Source organism: Raphanus sativus, chromosome 6 (genome assembly GCF_000801105.2).
Source record: "Raphanus sativus cultivar WK10039 chromosome 6, ASM80110v3, whole genome shotgun sequence".
NCBI classification, from domain to species: domain Eukaryota; kingdom Viridiplantae; phylum Streptophyta; class Magnoliopsida; order Brassicales; family Brassicaceae; genus Raphanus; species Raphanus sativus.
Genome location: NC_079516.1, coordinates 35,288,206 through 35,306,194, shown reverse-complemented (window position 1 = coordinate 35,306,194; position 17,989 = coordinate 35,288,206). Strand labels below are relative to the sequence as shown.

The 17,989-nt window shown below is 32.8% G+C and overlaps 4 protein-coding genes and 1 long non-coding RNA gene across 6 annotated transcripts; 3 read left to right on the top strand and 2 right to left on the bottom strand.

Annotated features, from left to right (window-relative positions):
- Positions 1-1,899: 1,899 nt before the first annotated feature.
- On the top strand, positions 1,900-3,614 carry LOC130497047 (uncharacterized). Its single transcript, XR_008936086.1, has 4 exons — positions 1,900-2,022; positions 2,112-2,240; positions 2,324-2,490; positions 3,380-3,614. It is a non-coding gene; the product is annotated as an uncharacterized LOC130497047 (long non-coding RNA).
- A 2,679-nt stretch (positions 3,615-6,293) lies between these two features.
- Positions 6,294-8,708, top strand: LOC108806383 (uncharacterized). The gene is made up of 6 exons (XM_018578481.2): positions 6,294-7,097; positions 7,190-7,297; positions 7,386-7,538; positions 7,669-7,818; positions 7,906-8,049; positions 8,139-8,708. The coding sequence occupies exons 1-6, from the start codon at positions 7,038-7,040 to the stop codon at positions 8,472-8,474; spliced, it is 951 nt and encodes a 316-aa protein (XP_018433983.1). The 5' UTR covers positions 6,294-7,037; the 3' UTR covers positions 8,475-8,708.
- A 3,491-nt stretch (positions 8,709-12,199) lies between these two features.
- On the top strand, positions 12,200-13,819 carry LOC108806706 (uncharacterized). Its single transcript, XM_018578883.2, has 5 exons — positions 12,200-12,355; positions 12,461-12,625; positions 12,741-12,869; positions 12,955-13,098; positions 13,180-13,819. Exons 1-5 carry the CDS (start codon positions 12,200-12,202, stop codon positions 13,489-13,491), a joined length of 906 nt encoding a protein of 301 aa, XP_018434385.2. The 3' UTR covers positions 13,492-13,819.
- LOC108806704 (probable inactive poly [ADP-ribose] polymerase SRO2) lies at positions 13,741-15,829 on the bottom strand. Of its 2 annotated transcripts, none has more exons than XM_018578881.2 (5): positions 15,058-15,829; positions 14,740-14,978; positions 14,527-14,660; positions 14,311-14,433; positions 13,741-13,996 (listed from the first exon to the last, which is right to left on the bottom strand). In XM_018578881.2, exons 1-4 carry the CDS (start codon positions 15,507-15,509, stop codon positions 14,320-14,322), a joined length of 939 nt encoding a protein of 312 aa, XP_018434383.2. In that variant the 5' UTR covers positions 15,510-15,829; the 3' UTR covers positions 13,741-13,996; positions 14,311-14,319. The 2 variants fall into 2 exon arrangements, with proteins under 2 accessions (XP_018434383.2, XP_018434384.1); XM_018578882.2 differs by having other exon boundaries at positions 13,871-13,996; positions 14,306-14,433; positions 15,058-15,828.
- Positions 15,830-16,934: 1,105 nt separating this feature from the next.
- On the bottom strand, positions 16,935-17,919 carry LOC108806707 (uncharacterized). Its single transcript, XM_018578884.2, has one exon. The coding sequence runs from the start codon at positions 17,720-17,722 to the stop codon at positions 17,156-17,158; it is 567 nt and encodes a 188-aa protein (XP_018434386.1). The 5' UTR covers positions 17,723-17,919; the 3' UTR covers positions 16,935-17,155.
- Between the last annotated feature and the right edge of the window lie 70 nt (positions 17,920-17,989).

Sequence of the window (17,989 nt, the reverse complement as noted above, 5' to 3'; positions counted from 1 at the left end):
TTCGTATAAATTTCATCTCTGTTAGACATTAAAAAATTAAGTATCCACATTCCTTCTTCGATGAATTTTACTGTTAACTTTTGCTTCTTGATCTCAAATGTTTGATACGTTTAATGACATGATTGAGGCTATAATATGGTCCAAAAGAATCTTTTTTTTTTATTAACTGGTCTAAAAGAATCTGAAATATCTTCCTAATTTCCTATATATCAATAGAGAAACATTAAAAAAGTTTTAACATTTAGTTTTTACTAGTTAAAAAAGTATCATGCTGAGTTGTCACGTAATTGTAATATAAATTTACTTACGTGGCGGCTTGAGAATCAATTCATAATTTTGTTAGTCTAAAATTAAACTACTTTAAATTGCTAGGGAATTTATATTATATAGTATGTCCATTATAAACCATTCAATTATCAAATTAAAATTTATTATCTATTATTTCCTTAAATAAAACCTACGTAATTATCTAATGTGATTATAATATATACATGACAATTAATGATTTTAAATAATAAAAATTTGCTAACAAATATGTATATTTTTATCATTTTTTTTAATTATTTATTATTAAAATAAATTACAACTATTACATTAATCATATAATAAAAATTTAGGTGCTTTGTATATGTTGTATTTTGAATGTTTCCAAACGAGTATAAATTACTAAAACTGTTGACAGTATCACATAAAATTTTGTGATCAAGGTTTAAATTTTTTTATGTAATAAGATACAGTGATTATAAAAAATATGAATAGATAATTTTATTTTAATAGGTGTTTATGTTAATATATATTTAATATCGTTTAAATTAAACTATACATCATATGAAAATACATACTTATATTTTGATATTTGAATTGAACATATATTGAAAAGTTAATACGTTAATTTTGAAATATTTATTATTTTTTAAATGATTATAAATAATGAAACCAAAACATCCCACAATAAAAAACAATTCATTGGTGTAAAATTTTATTATACAAATATGCAAATAATTATGAACTATATAAGTAGAAACCTCATTTAATAAATATCCAAATTAAAAGTATACTATATATCTATGTTAATATCATTTAAATTTAATTATACATCATATACATAGATAAGATTGATTGTTTTGATATTTACCCTAAAATGATTTCGAACAGACAAGAGTAATCGTTTGGTTTATATGCACACACCAATTCATTACATATTAGTAACTGATTTTTTAGTTGTTTAATATATAATTATTATTTTATTATTTCATAATATGCAGAAAATAGAAAATAAATAATATATATAAAATATTTATTATGCACAAGATGCAAATCTTAACCTAAGTATGTATCTATTTAATAAATTTAAATCTTAAACATTTCTAAATCTCATGCCAAAATAAAAGAACAAAATGAGAAGAAACTCCAAAAATCAATATTTATTTCGAGCAATAACCAAAATGAAAAAGCGACAAAAAGAGAAAAAACATTGAAGATAGATAGGATTGTCACATGAAAGTAAACTTCTTATAACCATAATTAACTTTTAAATTGTTAAATCATGATATAAAACTGAGTTGACATAGTTACATTGTAACCAAATAGTAGGCTTGAGATTATTCGGCCTAAACGTTAGGTTCTTATGCGATAAGTGATTTTTGATCTAAAATATTTTTAAAGTTAAGATCAGCTCATCAGTAAACAAATTATGTAATTAATAAAAAAGTTTTAAAAATTGTTTAAGGGTCAAAATATTAATTCGATCAATAATATAAATTTTATTTTTTCATACAATATGTCTTAAATAATTTTCATATAAATTCACCCTGCTCAAGGCGAATGTGTTATCTAGTGTATAGATAAAAATGAATCAAAAAGAAACTAATCCTTCGATATTATTAGAAAGTCAGAAAGGGGAGGTAAAACGACAAACAATATCTGCGAACATAATTATTTTCTCCAAAACTTTGTTAAGAAAGATAAAGTAACCGGCAATCCTGAAGTTTTCGATTTGAACATAGCACAACAAAATCAAAAGTATAAAGTTCACCTTGCTTGCTCTTACATCCTTAATCCAGTTGAAGCTTTGGTCCTGGCATGTTGTGTTGATAGTGTTTTGTATGCAGGGGGGTTTCTTCTGATTACTTCAGAGTTGTATCCCAATTTTGTCGAGTAGATACCTGATCGTAGGGGCTGCCACACAAAGATGTCTCTTGCTCCTTCTTTGCTCTGGTTTAGGCACAAATTTTTTTGAGGTAAATTCTGGCAGCACCTCTTCAATTCTTTTCGAGTTCCATTTTAGATCATCTGTTAGTAAATCTGATACTCGGAGATCCAGGTGCGCTTCACTTATCGGACCGCATGGTTTGAGATTGGAGTCAAGGCTTATCCAGGCGTCTTTCCACACTCTCGTATCCTGACCATTGTCTAAGGCCTTCCCCAGATTTTCCTTAAGAAGATCTCTTCCGTAGAGCATACTTCTCCAACCGTGTGAGCACACAGCAGGTAACTCCACATCTAGAAAGTTTTTCTTGTGGCAGTATTTGCCTTTGAGTACTCTAGCTAACAGACAGGACGGGGATGTTAGTATCTTCCATGCTAGTTTAGCTAGTAGGGCTTGGTTGAAAATCTGTATGTCCCTTAGGCATAGTCCTCCTGAAGTCTTTGGTCGAGTTAACTTATCCCATGAAACCCAACACATACATTTTTTATCGTTTGAAGGATTTCACCAGAACCTAGTTAGGGCCCTTTGAATGCGTTTGCATAGACTAACATGTACTTGAAAACATGACATGGTGTATGTAATGTGAGATGACAAACTAAGTCCCATATTGGAGAATTAGACAAGAAGTGTCTAATATATAAAGAGATGTCCAACTCTAATACGTACGAGGCCTTTTGGGATGGAAACCAAAAGTAAATTCATGCGGGCTTGCCATTAAGGCCCAAAGTGGACAATAACGTACTAATCGGATAAATAGAGTTGGACATGGGCTTTTACAATCCCAACAATTGGTATCAGAGCGGTTGACGAGAAATCTGCAAAGAGACCTAAATACCCTTCGAGTGATGAATGGTATATCCTATGAGTTAAGAATGAGAGGTGTGTGTGAAAGAGATCAAGTCAGAAGATTCTGGATGTCATGAATGTGATCCTTAGTTTGAGGGGGAGAATGTGAGATGACAAACTAAGTCCCACATTGGAGAATTAGATAAGAAGTGTCTAATATATAAAGAGATGTCCAACTCTAATACGTACGAGGCCTTTTGGGATGGAAACCAAAAGTAAATTCATGCGGGCTTGCCATTAAGGCCTAAAGTGGACAATATCGTACTAATCGGATAAATAGAGTTGGACATGGGCTTTCACAATCCCAACATGTAAGGATGGAAGTGAGGACCGCTTTAAGCATGGTGAGCTTCCCTGTTCTGGAGAGAAAACGTGACGACCAGCTTGACGCTCTCTGCCTGATACAATCCACAACTGAGGTGAAAAGATTTTTTTTTTCCTTTTTCCAAAGTGTTCGGGAGGCTTAAGTATTTTCCGACACCTCCTTCTTTTGCAATTCCAAGAATTGCTTGTCTTTTAACTTCCATAACTTTTAATTTTCCGTGGATCAATTATCGATGACATTTTGTAAACTTCAACTTTTATTTTGTTCAATATATTTAAATTCTTAGAAAAAAACAAAGTATCACTCCCACCACCACCGGCTAGGCCTACCACCGGCTACCTCATGTAAGTAATACTTCAACTTTATTTTGTTCAATACATTTAAATTCTTAGAAAAAAAAATTATAACTCCCACCACCACCGGCTACTTCGTATGTAGTAACACTAATCCAATCTCACAAAAAATTGGTTACGTACATCAACCGGAAAAAAATAGAGAAAATTGCCAAAAAAAAAAAAAAAAAAAAACAAGGATGTTGTCCTTTTGGTATAAATCTTTTTTGGTCCAATTTTTCTCGTTTTTATCCTTTGTATTTCTAAAAACTAATGAAATAAATACTTTTGTGAATCAAAAAATTATTAAAAATATAAACAATTAATAAAACATCCATATACACACTGATTTTTTTTTTCAAAACCTTGATAAATAAATCTTTTAAATACGTTCTACTAAAAGTAGAATGTGTCTTCTACGAAAAAGGTATAGTAGAAAACGAGTTCTAAAATAAACACGTTCATCTACTTCTTTTAGAACGCACATTCTACTATTTACTAAATCTCTAAATAAGTGGAATGCGCATTCTACTAATCGTAAAGCTATCTACTTTCCTTCCGAATGCATCTTCTATTTTTATAAAGTATTCTAAATTTCGGAGAATATGTTTTCAACAATATATTCTTACGTCTACAATGAGTAGAAAGCGTATTCAGGATTTTTGTCATTTTTCAAAACTTTTAGAAGGCATCTTCTACGGATAATAACACCTGATTTTTTTTTGCGAAATTAATGAAATTTTCAGTTCAGGAAATATTCTAAAAATATCCTAAAAATATTCTAACTTCCTAAAACGTGTTATTTTCGAATTTACATGTGAAAAAATGATTTTGCATTTTTTTCTTCATAAATCTATGATATCTCTATAGTTTATCTTGTGATTTTCACAAACTCTTGTTTTTTAATTTTAATTAAACTAAAAAATTTACAAACATTTCAAAAAAAATTATAAAAAAAGACTTTTTAAACGCTTTTTATAAAGTTTATTTAAAGCTTTTTTACTAAAAACTTTTTGTAAAGTTTTATTTTTATTTTCATAAAGTTTACAAAGATTACTTTTATTAAACTTTAATTAAAAAGTTAAAAACATTATTTTATTAAAAGGTTTGATAAAACTAAAAAAACTAAACGTTTTAAACTTTTTATAAAAATAAAACTTTATTTTATAAGGTTTACAAATTTTATTTTATTAGTTTTTTATCGAAAACTTTTTAAAAATTTTATAAAAATAAAAATATGTAAAACGTTTTTTATAAATTTTATTTAATGTTTTTATTAAAACAATTTTTTAATTTTTTTTTTTTACAAAATTTACGATTTTATTTTTATTAAAAACTTTTTAAAGTTTTGTTTTTGTTTTCCCTTTTTAAAACATTTTTAGTTAATTTTTTTAAAAAATCTATTAGTTTAATGTGTTTAATTAGATTAATCAAGGGCTATTTTTGGGATTGTGAAAAAAATTATATTAAAATGACAATTTTGTTTTTTGAACAACACTAAAATGGCAACTAATGATGGTTTTATATCATATGGACAACCATGCTGAATTTTTGTTCTGTTTTGAAAATTTTCCCAAAAATATAAGATGTTATTTTTTCAAAAAAAAATACATATATATATATATATATATATTATTAGGTTTCTAAGTAATATTTTCAGCATTCTAATGGACTAAATATTAAAAATGTATTTCTATGAACCAAATTAATCATAATCTGATTAAATATTTACCAGCCTTAACGAAGTTTTCAGATTACACAATTTAAGATTTAAATCCCAAAGTAAAGCTGAAAAGTTACAAAATTAAAAGTAAATGCTTCATATCATATTATCGAAAAATCGGTCAATTCATACATTAACAGAAGATTGTGATTCCGATCACTATACACTGGTAAAATGTGCTAAAACATATATTAATATAGATTTATTTTAAATTTTATATACGACCTAATAAAAATAGACTAAATCATAGATTGATTTTTTTTTGTTAGTCAAACGTTTATAGATGATGACATGTTATTAGCGGAAGATTACGTGGTTCTGAGCGGTTAAAATAAAACTATTAAAAATTTATTATTTTGTCAAATCTGATGAAAGAGAGTTAGAATCCCTGAACAATTTTATCGCTCAACCACTGTTACAATCTAATTCATTTTTTATATTTTCTATGGCTCAAACTATATTACTAATAAATATTTAATTCTTTCTATTTCTTCCCTTCTAATCATCCTCTTCCTCTGTAACATTACATCATGAACCACCGCATCCACTGCTAAAACTAGTGATTAAGTGAGTTTATGCAAGATGCTCTTAGGGTTATTATAAAAGCAACTCTATAAAGCTCCATCTAAATTCTCTTTTTTTTTATTTCCAGATTCTTCACGTGAACCCATTTCTTCCTTATCACTTTCTTAATCATCGCAACTGATAGTAAAACTGAAATCAATATGTAGAAAAAAGAAGCATAAAAGAAGAAGAAAAAAAACGAAAAGAATCAAATACAGAGAAATGAATGAGATTTGAGGAAGATTGAAATCAAACTACTTACTCCTTTTTTCCGAAATCCCTTAAGCTTTTAAAGACAGATGAGAAGAAGAAGAAATATCAGAACTAAATATTTACTGAAGATATATTGTAAACCACAGATAATACAGACGATGAATCTGTTTGTCAGAATAGTCACTGGATCATCCCGGGTTGGCACCCCCACTTCATCAGATTTGATAATAGGCAGTTCAGACATTTTGTCATCTATAAACATTTGACTAAGGAAAAAATGTCAATGTATGATTAGTCTATTTTTATTAGTTCGTGTATGAAATTAAAATAAATAACATTTTAGCACAGATAATCAGTATATGTATTGATCGGACCAAGGTCTTTTTGGCCCTTTATTGATATATGAATTGACCGATTTCCCTATCATTTGACTAAAGCCAAACACAAATTCAAAGCTTGTGGAGAACGTAACCATAATACAATTTGTGAATAAATATTGTCGATTTACCCCAAAAGGTTTTGATTCCCTGACAGGATGCGTCATTCTACAGTTTATTGAACACTTTGGTCTCCTCTTTCTCGAGGATGGTCTTGCTTGTACGTCATATAAGTCACGAGAACTGAGCTTCCCACTTCATTGTTTCACCATATGAAGAACTTAACGTATACCATTCTCTCATGATGCAGATACTTTAACTAACATTACACAAATTATAAAATATAAATCTATAGATCGAAAAAAAAGAAAAAAAAACTATAGATCGTTATTTACTCTTGCTCTCATCTGATAAGTGTTGGTTTTTGTAGACTAACTTTGGAATAGAAATGGGTATATTCCCTGGATTTGGTGGCTGGATCAATCAGAATATTCAACAATCCCTCAAGGTCAGTTCATTTCCACCAATTAAAGGACCCTCGGAATTCTACTATATCGGTTAATTGAATAGATTAGATCATGATTATGTTTTCTGTTGTAGGCGTCCACCAAGAGATCTGAGAAGGGTAAATCTAGTTCAGTTTCAGAAGAAGAGAGGTATCTTCAGGGACCATGGTATTGGAATCCTGCTTTAAGCCCTAAAGAGAAGGTAATAGCAAATCTGCAATACCTATCATACTTTTGTTGGTGGTTAATTATGTAAATGAGATAAAGATTCTTCTTGTTTTTTTTTGTAGGCCGAATCCATGGAACTAGACCATGTTAAATCTATGCCAATGTTTGCTTCCGATCCTAAGTACTATGACTCGGATGAACGGGTGAGGCAAGCAGGACTTTGGATGTCTGAAAATAAAAAACATCCATGGCACGATGAACCTGCTAAGGTGAAGGTATTAGCAAAGAATCAAACATAATCTCAAATTCTCAATGCTCTTGGATATATATTTTTGTTTGTATTTATAGGAAATGCTAGAATTTAGGGAAAATAATCTTAAAGCGTCTTTACATATTTTTTTGAAGGTGAAAACAAAAAATGGCATTTGCCATTTAAACATATATTTCACATTGGGACGGCCTCCTCAATCAGTCTATGAGATGTTCACTGATCCAAGAAACGTGGGATTTTTCCATTCAATGGGCAAGTACAAGAACCATTGGCGCACACGTTTGGTTTGTTTTACTCACTAGTTGTATGACTCGAATTTAAGAATCATCTATTAGCAATAATTGAGTATGGTCTTTTTAATTCCTTTGAAGGACACAATAGCAACAAAGGTTTTAAAGAAGGATGGACCAAGGCAGATCACGGAAGTGGAAAAGGTTTTGAGATGGAAGATACTTGGGTATAATGGGACTATCCCAATACATTTAATCATCGATGAAAACCATCAAAAAGTTTCCGTAAGAAAGCTTCTCTATATTTCTCACAAGAACCAATTTGTTTTCGTTCATTTTTAGGTGAACTTATTATAATTTGTGTTATTGCTTAGGCAACATATAAGAAAGTGAAAGTGAAGCACATGAAAGTGTTTGAGGGTAGCTGGAAAATGGAGCCACTGTACGTAGATCAGGAACGGTTGTGCAAGTCTAGGTCGCATATTAGTGAAGATGAGTACAAGAAATGTAGCGGCGGTAAAGGAAGGATTGGGTCAAAGGTGACAATGGAGCATATATTTCAACCCTCTTCTCTTCTTAATGTGCCACCGATTTCTTGGTTCATCCGTGGTATCGCTGTCAAAGTCACCAAGACTTTGATTCAAGATCTTAGAGAACATGTAATCATGATGAACAAAATTGAGGTCTTGGATCCAGCTGGCGGTAAATAAACAAAAAGACGTATTAAATGTTTGGATTATATTGAGTGCGGATCAATATCTAGCAATTCATGTTACTAAAGACAATCCACCAATCAGTACACAGTTTATGTAAATGCAATCTGGATTATATTGAGTGAGGATCAATATCCAGCCATCCATGTCACTAAAGATAATCAACCAATCAAAATACAGTTTATGTAAATGCAATTTTCTAATTAAATAATAAATTATTTATTAGTTTAATATATATTTTATCCTAGGTTATAGCTTCAAAGTTCTAATCTATACTACATCCTTAAAACCTTTTCAAGACTGTAACTTCTAGATGACGAATCAGGTTCAGAATGGTAAAAACAGTACAAGCGGTGCAGACCATTCATATCAAGCGGAACAAGTGCAGATCAAGCGGATCATGCAGAAGAAATGTAGATCAAGCGGATCATGTAGAAGAAATGTAGATCAAGCGGATCAAGGGATTTATTATAACTATGAACGACAAAAACAGTTTGAAAATACAGATCCTATATTTAAATAAGGAAAATGATACAAAATATCAAAACGCATCATATATACACAATATATAAACAAAAGTAAAATAGTTTTACAAAGATATTTTGATTTGCCTACAAAATCAACCTTGCCAAAAGATCAAAAATTACATGTCGATTGATCTGAAACAGAACCACAAAGATATAGATTGTTCATCATCACTTTTATTTGTTACTGTTCACCGTCAGTTTGGAGTATTGTTTATCATATTTTTGGATCACTTGGATAAAGTTTGAGATAAAAACTGTCTTTAAAAAAGTCCAGTTATCAGTAGCTTTTTTTTTTCTGAACACCTCTAGTTATCGGTAGCTATGTCTGTAAATTTTCTGAATAAATTTTACATATTATTCAAAAGAAAAAGGTTATATAAATTAATTTGCTTGTTGTGGAGAAATCAAGTTGATTCTTTTACGGTTTAAATATAGAGAAAGGCTTTTAGGGTTCTTAGTATTTCAAATATTTGGGGATTTATTTACTAATTAAAAACGTTTTACTAATACTTAATAAATATAAAAAAACTTTATTTTTTTTAGAAAATGTATTCACTGTTATTATATAAAAAATGTTCTTACATTAGTTATTTACTAATTAAAAATGTTTTACTAATATTTGATAAAAATAAATATAAAAAAACAAAAGGTTTTTACTGTCCAATATGTAAAAAATTGTTTTTCACTGTCCAATAAATAAAAAAGTGTTTTTATATATAGATATTTACTAATTAAAAATGTTTTACTAATACTTAATAAATATATAAAAAAATGTTCGCACTGTCCAATATATAAAAAAACGTTTTACACAATTTTATAAATATGAAAACACTTTAAAAAATGTTTTTCACAGTCCAACTAAAAATAAAAAATAAAATTTGCCAAAATGAAATTCAATTGAAAAAACCTAACGACCGTAACTACTATCACTAATCTAAAACGATATGTACTATCATCAATCCCTACCCTAATCTATCTTCCATAAACCCTAATCTATCTTCTAATCCAACAAACTTTTCATAACATCTCTACAAACCCTAATCAATCAACAAGAAAAATTGAAAAACTTATATGATTGAGAAAGGATGAGGAGAAAAAGGGCGATTTTGCCGAGGATCCGCGAGAGACAGAGGGAGAGATCGACGGCAGAGGGGAGAAGAGTGGAGAAGAGTGGAGAAGAATGGAGAAGAAGAAGGGTTTACGGGTATATGAAATGAAAATACTGACAGAATATAGTCCTCGGTAATCGGTCGGGAACTAAAAATTGCCGGTGAACCGAAAATTTTGGCGCATTTTTCGCGGTTTACTTTTCCCAAAAACGACGAACAATATTCTTTGGTATCATGGCGAGAGTGTGTACCGTCGATAATCCGTCGGTATATTCTGACGGAATACCGACGGAACAGGGTTTCACAATACCAAACCATCTAATTTTTATATTAAATCTATTATACGACTTTGTACATGAGATAAAAAAGGTTATCTAGTCATAAAACATCACTTAAATTTTAAAATTACATAAACTACTACAACTTACAAATTCTAGTAAATCATTACATTAAAATGTATGGTGTTCTTTTAAAGATTTTAGTCCAAACAAGCTATCATGTTTATATTTTAAGATTTTTAAGTTTAAAAGTTGAAATATGTTTTCATATTTTAGTTAAAATATGTTTTCTAAACCAAAAACCTTTAATATTAAATTTTTAATGATCATAAAATGAAATTATTTGGTAAATTTTGTGGTGTTCGCTGGTATTCCGTCAGGAAATATCGGAGAAATACCGACGAATACCCCAAAATTAATCGTTCGCTGGTATTTCCTCGGTATTTCCCGACGGAATACCGACGAATACCACGAATTTATTGTTTTCTCGGTCTTTTCTCGGTATATCCCGACAGATTACCGACGAATACCACAAATTTATGAGTTTTTCGGTATTCCGACGGGATTTTACAAGATTTTTTTTTAAAAAAAGATCTACTCTGACTCGATGGAATAATCTGATGGACATGAATCTAGTTTTTTTTTTAAAAAAGATCTACTCTGACTCGATGGAATAATCTGATGGACATGAATCTGAATCCTCTTCGCCGTACTCTCCTATCTCTGCCTCTGATTCCGAGTGTATAATTTCTTCTTCGGTTAAATTGACAACGAGGTCAACTTCCGCTAAATCTTCTACTAGAACTATGTGACTGCTAGAGTTTGATTGTAATGGAACAGATACTCCCGGAACTCGCCCTCTTGGATTTATTGAAGTGACAGTAATCCAAGGATCGTTTCTTTGCTTAATCCACGGATAACAAATTTATAGCAAACCTGAAATATCATAAATGTTCTAATTAAGTCGAAGTAAATATACATTGATTACTTTAGAAGAAAAAAAAAATCAAAAGACATACCTGGTCAGTTCGTCGGGATTTCCAAATTCAGACGGCTATATGTAACGGTTACATACTCGTCTGTATTCCGTTCATAAATGTTCAGGTATCCGACGGAATACCGACGACCCGAATATGGTTTATATGAGCTGTCGGTTATTACGTTGGTTAATCCAAATTTTAATAACGGAAACATTTTTCTCGCTATTTCATCGATATTCTGTCGGTATTTCCGAGGAAAAACCGACGGATACATTTTCGTCGGGATATACCGATGAATTTGAAGATTTCTTTTCCCGACACTCTTCGTCGGAGTACCGTCGGGATTTTCCGATGGAAAATTAATGATGCGTCGGTATTTCTGTCCCATCGCCGTGTTTTTTTTGTAGTGCAAGTTACACTAGTCCTAATCGAGATATGCTTAGGAAAGTTAGTTCTAATGGGTTTAGGAACTTTAGTCTCTATATAAAAAAAGATGCTGAATTGTGGCATGAACTTATGAATTTTGGAGATTGTGTTTAAGAGAGAGAGAGCTAAAGGTTACGATTTTCGTTAAGAGATTAATAAAGAGAATTGTCCTTTGTTATTGTGTGATCTTATATAATCTGTGAAACTCTATATAGGCTCTCATAAATTTTACAAAGAAAACGTAAAATGTCATCTTTCTACTTGTAACTTTGAAAGAACCAGATAGGAAGGTCTTTTTTTTCGAATGTAGATCTCTCCTACACGTCAATAACTCACGGGAGTTGAGCAGCTCACTTCATTTTATCTCCCTACGTAACATTTAACGTACACCATTCTCGAAAGATGCATCCACTATATCAAAGATCTCTAAACCATAATATGCACAAATTTATTTCTATTCTTACGATCGTTTGTGGTACTAACTTTTTTTATAGAGAAATGGGTAGATTTCCTGGACTTGGTGTTTGGATGAATCAGAACACTCAACAGCCTCTTAAGGTCAGATTCATTTCCATCAGAGCTCCCAAGGAAGTCAAATCTATATAATTACTATTGGTCAAATGTAGAAACAAGGTAATTAATGATCATACTTATTATAACTAGGCCGGGTCCGAGAGATCTGAGGATGATAACTCTAAGTCCGTGTCACCGAAAGAGAATAATAATTGGGAACTATATCACGATTCAGAGGAGGAAGATAAGCAAATAAAACTATGGAACGTTGCAGAGAGGAAGCATCCATGGTATGATCCTCCTCCTAGGGTGAAGGTAAGAGCAAATCAGCAAACAAAGTATATGCATTACCACTTTGGCCTTGTAGGAAGCGTTATAATTTTTATTTTCTTGGATCTTAAATGTTTCTTTTCTTTTGTTACGTTTGAAGGTGACAACGAAAAGTGGAATTTGTCATATGAATATAGAATTCACATTGGGAGTGACCCCTTTAGCAGCCTTCGAACATTTGAGTAAACCAATTTCCTTGTCAATAGACATGTCCGCCCGCAAACTTCTGGTTTTTTTCTTATCATTGTATGATTCAAATGATACTAATTATAGTAATACATACTTGAGAGTGATATTTTTCTTTAATTATAAAGAAAAATCAATCAAGAAAGGTTTTAAAGAAGGATGGTCCAAGACAGATTTTAGAGACAGAGAACACTGTGGCCTTCGACTTCCTGTGGTGGTCTGGAGCTTTCCCCATAAAGCTTATTGTCGATGAAAACATTAAAGATCTTACGGTAAGAAGCTACCAATAAGTTTGGTTTGTGTTTGTTGTGAAACATCACTTGCTTTGGGTTTCTCTTGCTTGTTGTGGGCAGGCAAAATATAAAAAGGAGAAAATGATGTTCATGAAAGTGTTTGAGGGTAGCTATAAAGTAGAACCAATATTCGTAGATTCAGAACGCTTGTGCAAGCATAGGTTGCCGAAAACCCAAGAAGAATACAAAAAATGTAGTGGTGGACAAGGAAAACTTGCATCGAAAGTGATAATGGACCAATACTTTCAACCCTCTCCTCCGTTTAATCTGCCACCGTTTTCCTGGTACATTCATGGGATCACCATCAGGACCACAAAAACTCTGCTCCAGATGATTCAACTTTCGACTGCGACCTTACGAGAGTTGTCTTGAGTTCTCAAGATAATGACGTGGTAAAGACATCAAGCGACAAACATATATACTAAAGCCTAAATGATCATTCAGAAATATGTGTTGTAAGTTGTATGTAAGACAACCTATATATTTATAACTCATATAGATTTTAGAAGGAACGATTAGAGACGACTTTAGATCTTTACTTATCTTGAAGCTTCTGTAGCTCTCCATCTTGGAATTTCTTAGTTATAAAATTATTAGTTTTGTTAAATAGTTGCTGAGAAATGAACATCTATCTCTCTTTATGTGTATTGTGTCTCGGCTTGAAGCAAATATATACAAAATACATTGAATTGAATTTCTACGTTTTCATATCATAAAGGGATGATCCTCTGTTTGTAAAGCTAACAGAAAGAAGAAAACAAAAAGCTTTAAAACTCTTGATATAGTTTCCACAACTAATTGAGTCTGTCTATGCCTGTATATAACGTGTGTGATCTTCTACCCCATCATATTACGCGTCACACGTGAGAACCTTTCTCTGCAAGGCATAGAAAAGAAAAAAAAAGAGGGTCAATAACATATAATTCTCTAAGCTTGAAGAGAAAGTAAATGAATGGCCACAAACTTTGCGTGAGTTGAAACAAGAAACGTCAAAAAGGTACACACTATAATATAAAGCTGAAGTGGAGTTTCACATGAAAAGATAAAATCCCTTTTGGCAAAATCCTTGGTCGATAAGAAAGAATAAGAAGATGACGTTTTGAAACTTTCCCTTTTTCATTACTAATTTGATTAGATGAGAAGCATTCATTCTTTAATAAAAAGCTAAAAAACAAGACTTGCTTACCCTACCCTGCCTGTTTAAACCCTGACCCTGTTTTTGTCTCCGTGGTTCTTGATAATCTGAGCCAAAAGGTTGTCTCCAGCCACTTCTCTCACCTTCCTAACCAATTGATCTCTCTGAATCTTCCGTTTCTGCAACAAAACCCCCCCCACATTAGATTCAAAGTTAAAACACACCCGAAGACCCCATGTATTAAATCAAGTTAAAAGAAAAGCAGAGCATACCCTAAAATCATCGTAAGTGCTCATGATCAAGTTCATTCTCAAAGTATCCATCGACTTGGACAGCGTCGACACCAGAGCAGCAAAACTAACCCGCGGAGAGCTTGGTGTAGCCGGAGAACCACCTCTGCTTACAACTGAAAGAAACAGTTCTCAAATCAGCACTAACACCGTACTGAAACAAATTCATCAGAAATATTATATTATTATTAATACCTGTGAGACGAGGAGACCTGAAAGTGAGGATATAAGTAGGCATGATGTAGGAGTTCATGGTAGAGCTCCATACGATATACTTTCTAGGATTCTGAACGTCATCCACACCGGAATCGAATTCAACAGAGCTAGGGTAAGACTGTTTGGACCCGGGGATGATCTCCTCAGGCTTCCCAAGAATCAAACGGCACAAGAGAAGATGCCTTAAACCTTCTTCGTCTTCCTCCGTACCTTCCGCTCTGCAAAAAACATCTCTCTGTTTGTTAGTACCATCACAATGCGTACATTAGGGAGGAGGAGAAGACAGATTGGACTTACGCGAAGAGGGAGAAGTTAGAAGGAACGAGATGGATTCCGATTCCATGAGACGAATCATCATCATCATCGATCTCGCGGCTGCTGAATCCGTAGGAGATGACGCGTTCGAGCTGTTCTCGAGAGCAGCCAGCGTACCAGGCGTATTTCACGTTGGGATCTCCGCCGTTCTTCCTCGCCATGGCTTCTGTGAAGATGCGGAAGGCTAGAGACTTGGCTCTCGTGGTGATCGTGTTCGTTGATTTCTTACGTATAGCGACGATCGTGGTGGTTGGGTTAGCGAGAGTGGCGTTGAAGCCGGAGAGGAAACATTTCGTGATGACGTGGTGTTCTTGGTTTCCTTCGCCGAGAAGAATCGTTGAGTCGGAGGAGGAGGAGGAGAGGGGATCGAGAATTTCGCCGTTATCGAGTTCGGTGATGGATGCTTGGTCCTCGATCTCTACCTGCGCCGCCATCACACAGTGGAAGGAAAGAAAGTGCGAGAAAATGTGAGAGAGAGAAAATGTGGAAGAAAGCAGAGTCGTCGTCGTTTCTCTCTCTCTCTAACTCCAACGTTATAAACGGTTGGTTAAAAGCGGTGCCGTTAGTTGTTACATTTAGCTTGCGCAACAAGACATCTCTCTCTCCCGATCATATGTTGATTGACCTTATTACCCCTATAACAAAATTACGTTCCTTGCCACGGGGGGAGTAATGGCGCACTATTATTCCCTCACGCCACTTTTGTTTTTCTTCTATTGTTTTTCTCATTTTGCGGTAAAAAAGTTAAGTTTTTAAATTTTAATTACTTTAAAAAAAAATTGTTTTAGTTTCATGATAAGGTTTTCAAGAATATTCTACAGAAGCAATACATTTGATGATCTTTTTCTTATGGAGATATCAGATTGATATAGTAGCCACATATTACATATAGAGGTAATAAATTCGGCTAAAAGTGGTTAGGTTTTGCCTTTTAAAGCAATGCCTTGCTCAGTTGGCTAAAGTTTTGGTCTTACTTATTCGATAGAAAAGGATATCTCCAATTAGAATATTGTAGCTCTATTTCAAATTAAAATTGTGTGAAAAGGACAATGTTAATAATAATTCATTAAAAAGTTTTTTTGCTAATTAAAAATTTCATTAAAAAGTTTTTTTTGAGAAAGATTAATTCATTAAAAAGTTACGAACATTGGCGTTATGAGATCATGAACAATATGGACAACTCACGCCAATAACAACGTTGAAAATAATTAATATAGTTAAAATAATTAATATAGTTCAACGAAATATTTTTGCGAAAAATATATAACTATTATAGATTAAATATTAGAATAACTGACGTTGTAAAATGTTTGTATTTGTTTAAGCGCCAAATATTTCACTCAAATACGATTAAAAAAGAATGAGATTTGGTCGCTAAGTTATGTTAATTTCAGCAAAATTATTATTATCATTGTACGTTACAAGAAAGCGAACACGCTTCATTGTAGGCTAAGTGTGCCAAACAATGAGTTATATGGGTTGGGGTTTAGTAATTTGTCCATAATGAAAGCTCATTTATATTTCCGTGTGAAAGGCCCGCTAAAGAATTAGGAATTATAACGCAGTCAGGGCAGTGAAGATTACTGTCGAAAGCTCCTCTAATTTCTATGGGAATAAATCCTTTCAATAACCGCCAGTTCTGATCATATAACTAGGTGAGTAATACATACCGCTGCTTCTCTTCTTGAGCTCTGCAAAGCCATTCTTGGTAGGTGCCTTTAGTTTTTGTTCTCTAATGGCTAAAACCCCTCGGAAAGTTAGAACTTTGTGGTCTAATAACAACATCTTGCATAAATTTTATGAATCTTTTGGAATTTACATGATTTTTTACAATGTATGCTGAATTTTAAAAAGAAAAAAAGAAAAAAAAAATGTATGCTGAATTTATTCAGTACCTTAAATATATACAGAGTGTCTATTGTATATATCACACCAAGAGACTATGAAGTGTGATAGCTTCAGCTCCAAGTTCCATACCCATAAAATCAAGCAAGAAAAGAAAAAAAAACACACACACACAAAAGGATGGAAGCAGTTGAGACATAAATAAAGTGGTTTGTTCTTGTACAAATCAATACCATTAGTGTCTTGGTCGGAGCTCAATGTTAGGACCTCCACGTCTTATTTCGCCTCCAGCATGATGGTCTTCGTTTTCCTCAGATAACTTAAATCTCACTCCATGTTTGATAACCGGAGGAGGAGGAAGTCCTCCTCCGCCTCTTTCTTCTCTCTTGTTATCAAATCCAAATTCTATATCCTCGCCGTGATCTATTCCAGAGGGTTTCTCAACATGCTCAGGCCGTTTCATATCCAACCCAAACTCCAAATCACCTCTCTCCCTCGGCTCACGATCCACAGGCCGAATCTCACGGCTCTTCTTAGAAGACCCTTTCTCATGCTTTGGCTGCTTAGCAGCGCGGCTTTCACGGTTGCATAGCCTCCCGAAGACACAAGCCAGAACCGACAAGACAAGGATCACGGCTAGGACTATGAAGACCGTCCCAAAGGAACCGCGTGAGCCAGAGGAGGAAGAAGAAGATGATGATGATGCAGAAGAAGAAGATGGATATGGAAACTGCTTGGTGTATGCGTTAGGATACACAACAACAGGCTGCTGTTGCATTTGTTGTACCCCTTGGTCTCCCATTTTCTCTCCTAGGTTTTTGGTTTATGTTTGGTTCGTAGAGATAAAATCAAGAAATGATATAAGAAGATGTTGAAACTGTCATATGTTGGGGAAGTTTACTTTTAGGTTCTTTGAGTAGAGATCAAGGAGGGTTATTGAGAAGGTACTTGTTTAACAAGAAATCTGAATATGCTTCATTCCATGTGAGATTAGGCGTAATGAATTAATAGAATCATTTTGTGGTTTCAAAGAAAACTACTAATTAATATGTATCACACAAAAGTGACA

Excerpts from the sequence above, each read along its gene's own strand:
- LOC108806383 (XM_018578481.2), top strand. The coding sequence starts at position 7,038 with ATGGGTATATTCCCTGGATTTGGTGGCTGGATCAATCAGAATATTCAA. Across the intron at positions 7,098-7,189 it reads ATATTCAACAATCCCTCAAG|GCGTCCACCAAGAGATCTGA; the intron begins GTCAGTTCATTT and ends TTTCTGTTGTAG. Across the intron at positions 8,050-8,138 it reads AAAACCATCAAAAAGTTTCC|GCAACATATAAGAAAGTGAA; the intron begins GTAAGAAAGCTT and ends GTTATTGCTTAG.
- LOC108806706 (XM_018578883.2), top strand. The coding sequence starts at position 12,200 with ATGCATCCACTATATCAAAGATCTCTAAACCATAATATGCACAAATTT. Across the intron at positions 12,870-12,954 it reads TGTCCGCCCGCAAACTTCTG|AAAAATCAATCAAGAAAGGT; the intron begins GTTTTTTTCTTA and ends TTAATTATAAAG. Across the intron at positions 13,099-13,179 it reads AAAACATTAAAGATCTTACG|GCAAAATATAAAAAGGAGAA; the intron begins GTAAGAAGCTAC and ends TGTTGTGGGCAG.
- LOC108806704 (XM_018578881.2), bottom strand. The coding sequence starts at position 15,509 with ATGGCGGCGCAGGTAGAGATCGAGGACCAAGCATCCATCACCGAACTC. Across the intron at positions 14,979-15,057 it reads TCTAACTTCTCCCTCTTCGC|AGCGGAAGGTACGGAGGAAG; the intron begins GTAAGTCCAATC and ends TGTTTTTTGCAG. Across the intron at positions 14,434-14,526 it reads GCACTTACGATGATTTTAGG|AAACGGAAGATTCAGAGAGA; the intron begins GTATGCTCTGCT and ends GTTTTGTTGCAG.
- LOC108806707 (XM_018578884.2), bottom strand. The coding sequence starts at position 17,722 with ATGGGAGACCAAGGGGTACAACAAATGCAACAGCAGCCTGTTGTTGTG.